At 46.0% G+C, this 3,583-nt stretch overlaps 1 protein-coding gene across 1 annotated transcript; it reads right to left on the reverse strand.

Moving 5' to 3' along the window:
* Window positions 1–1,238: 1,238 nt before the first annotated feature.
* On the reverse strand, window positions 1,239–3,329 carry LOC134534514 (lactosylceramide 1,3-N-acetyl-beta-D-glucosaminyltransferase-like). Its single transcript, XM_063372993.1, has 2 exons — window positions 2,544–3,329; window positions 1,239–1,247 (listed from the first exon to the last, which is right to left on the reverse strand). The coding sequence occupies exons 1-2, from the start codon at window positions 3,327–3,329 to the stop codon at window positions 1,239–1,241; spliced, it is 795 nt and encodes a 264-aa protein (XP_063229063.1).
* Between the last annotated feature and the right edge of the window lie 254 nt (window positions 3,330–3,583).

Consider the following 3,583-nt stretch of genomic DNA (forward strand, 5'->3'; position numbering starts at 1 on the left):
GTCCATGTCCTCATCAATCTGAACCTCTTTTGTTGAGCAGCTGGTGCAGGTTGTAACTGTGTGTTCTCTACAGATGTAGCTGTTGCATTCCACACAACATGTGCTGGTTTTTAGATTCTTCTTCCATGAACAGAAAGTACATCGTCCGGGAGCATTTTTTGCAGCAGCCACAGTTGGTTCAGGGATTCCTGCCAGTTGCCTTACCTTCATCTGTAGCTGTCGAGGATACTTTTTATTGCAGCACGTACTTTCAAGCGGTCAACACAGAGCTCATTTGACAGTTTTTTTTCAAATGTTCTCGGCGGCTTATGTTGTTTTGGGTGTTGGCTTGGAATATGATGAAGCTGTTGATGCCAGCAATGTTCAACAGAGTGAAAAAAAAATAGTTAGCGCCCAACGGCAACTTCTCCTTGCAACAGAGTAGGTGGCTTTCAGCTCGTCAACAGTGTCCACGCCTCCTTTCGTGGCATTGTAGAAGGTGAGAATCTCAGGCTTGCATGCGTTACCCGTTTCTTCGTCAATTGTGTCGGAATGGTGCATTGTAGACAGAAGAAGCACAACTTTGTTCTTCTTCGGCATATGAGAAAGTAAAGTGCAGTCTTTCCCAAAAGCAAAGATGTTGCTAGGAGCCAATCGCAATTTAGTTTGCAAGAATATGGGTGGTATCTCCCTTTTATTTTTACGAATGGTACCAACCAAAGACAACTTGTGATTCTTGATGAGATCAAGAGCAAGTGGAACGGAAGTGAACCAATTGTCTGTAGTAATATTCCGCCCACTTCCGGAAATTGGGGCTACCATCCTTTCCACAACCTTGTGCGCACTGTTTTCTACCTTGAATGGACCATCCGGCTGAGTACCCGCATAAATCTCCATGTTGAGAGTGTAGTGCACTCTAGAATCTGTAAAGGCAAAAATTTTAATCCCATACTTTGCAGGCTTGTTTTTTATATATTGCCGGAAACTACAACGACCTCGGATTGATTCCAACATTTCATCCACTGTAGCGTACTCGCCAATTGTGTAGTGTTGCGCACACCGACTTACAAATTCATCAAATAGCTTTCTAACAGGAGCCAATTTGTCTCGTGATTTTCGTTTTGCACTGTCATTCAGATCGTCATAACGCATAGCACGCAATAAAATATACACTGTCTTTATAGATAATGTTGCGCCAAAGTTATCTACACCTGTACCATCACATGCCCATAAGTCAGACAAATTCAAGTGAGCTGCTCTTAGTACACCTGCCAAATAAAGCAGCCCGAAAAGAGCATTTATTTCATTTATGTTTGTATCCAATGCATCTCTTTCACGTTCATAGTTTTGGCGAAACTTTTCTATGCAAGTGTTAGTAAAGTTTACTATTTCTTCAATTACAGAATCTGGAAAAAAATAGACTCCAGCACTCAAGAACAGTTTGTGTATTCCGTTCTAATCCTTTCACACCTGGCAAATGTGTAATGATATTTTGTTTCCTCACCCGAACTTTTTGTCTTGGTTGATGTATATTCCACGTTGTAGTATTGTCTTTACCTAGGTTAATGGTATCCTGTTGGATTTCTTGTTCATTATCACTTTCACTGCCTGAAGTTTCGGTGTCTGTATTGTGATCACTGTAGGTTAGACAGTCTTCATCTTCAGAGACATTTCCACCGACATCGTCTTCGCCACTTTCGTTGAAAACATGTGTTAAAAATTGTCTAATTCTTTCTTGTTCTCTATTACTTACAGTGTCATCACTCCAATTAATAAACATTATGAAAAGTTCACTAAAAGTGCTGAGAACTGAAATATATGGCAGCATAAAAATGTTCCATCGAAGGTCGCGCACGGTGTTATTTTCCGGGATACACAAATAAAATGAAACTTTAAAGGTCGCGCACGATCATAATGACCAGCTGAAACATTTCATGCATTCACTTTGAATGAAAGAGAGAACGCAACTGGCAGACAATGCCAGATTTGTAATTCTAGAACCCTGTGACGCAGCTACTCAGAAGAGCGGATGATAAGACAGCGTGTACAGTCTCGTAGCAGTGAAAATTAATCTTACCCGGTCATTTTTACCATAGCGCGTCCGATTAAGGGTTAATAAAAATATATAGTTTTTAAATTATTAAGTACCTCTTAACATAGCTGGCTAAAAGTACAGATAGGATTATAATACCGAAGGTATTAATAGAACGAAACTTATAAAACATATGATTATAGAACAACAAATATAAAACCAAAATATTAACGTATTTTTAAAATGTCTTTCCCTACAGGTATGAACCAAGATCTCTTGTAGAATATACTTACGTAAAAACTTAACCAATGGCATTGGTATAAAATAAAATAATTTATAGGAATACATAAACTTGTAGTCTTTAGCACTTCGGTGATCTGACAAATAAACTGCGCCACATGGAGAACATATCGTCATAGTACACCATATGTACCACCATATATTTTCTGAGAGTGCATGGATCTGTGTCGTCGGTACTATTTGTTTGCATTTCTATCTTGTATTTAGGGACGTAAAAGTTTTCCGGGCCCACCTTGTTGGCGCCCACCCGCTCCGCCATCAGCCCTGTGAAGAAGATGTCCTCCATCCTGAAGAAGCTCTCCTGCAGCGACACCCGGTACAGGTCCCTAGAGAGGTCGCCGGTGACGAGGTAGCAGGCACCCTGCATGTAGTCCACGAACACGTCACCCGGGTACTCCTCTTCAGATATGTAATGGCGATGGCTCCTGTCCCTGATGGGATGTGTTCCTCGCGTCATCCCACCGAACACCGTCCTGTTGGCCGTCGACACCTCGGGCCGCCGCAGGAACTCCAGCAGCCTGGGCACGTTGATGAACACGTCGTCGTCCGTCTTCAGGAAGAACCTCGCCCCGGGACACCTGAGGGACACCCACTCCGCCATGGCCACCGTCTTCAGCGTCAGGTTGTCGTAGGTGTCCAGGTTGCGGGACACGACGATGTCGCCGTACGCGAGCGCCTCCCGCCGGAGCTGGCTCGCGAGCGCCGGGTCCGGGGACTCGCCCAGCAGGAACACCAGGGCGGCGTCGCTCCGCAGGCCGAGCGAGCCCCAGGTGTGTCTGACGGCCGCGCGCAGGTCGCGGTGCTGGGGCGCCGAGTGCACCGCGACCACCAGCTGCCGGCCGGAGCCGTCCTCGCCGCACGCCGCGGAGTCCACGGCGAACCCCGGCCGGTACAGCCGCGAGACGGGCGCGCCGTGGTACCGCACCGACAGCGGCCTCAGGGGCAGCTCTGTCGCCGCGGGGGTCCTGGAAGGCTCGGCAGGAACTCCTTCAAGGTCGCTTCTGAACAAGTCGTCCATCCTTTGCGATGTTCTCACTACGAAGACAACAGCGATCACGCAGAGGGACCACATTAGGAAGAGATGCATAGTCGAAAACCGACCCATAATTCTGAACATACTTCTTTCCGAGGATAAATCGAATAAAATAATCCAGAGGAATCAACTCTGCAACGTGTCGTTTGAGTCGTTGAGGAATAAACAGCACCCGGCAACAGGACAACCACGGCTGTGCGGTTCTTTCACTCTCCGCGACTGCCGAATTTACGACTGAC

This window comes from Bacillus rossius, chromosome 7 (assembly GCF_032445375.1).
Source record: "Bacillus rossius redtenbacheri isolate Brsri chromosome 7, Brsri_v3, whole genome shotgun sequence".
Taxonomy (NCBI): domain Eukaryota; kingdom Metazoa; phylum Arthropoda; class Insecta; order Phasmatodea; family Bacillidae; genus Bacillus; species Bacillus rossius.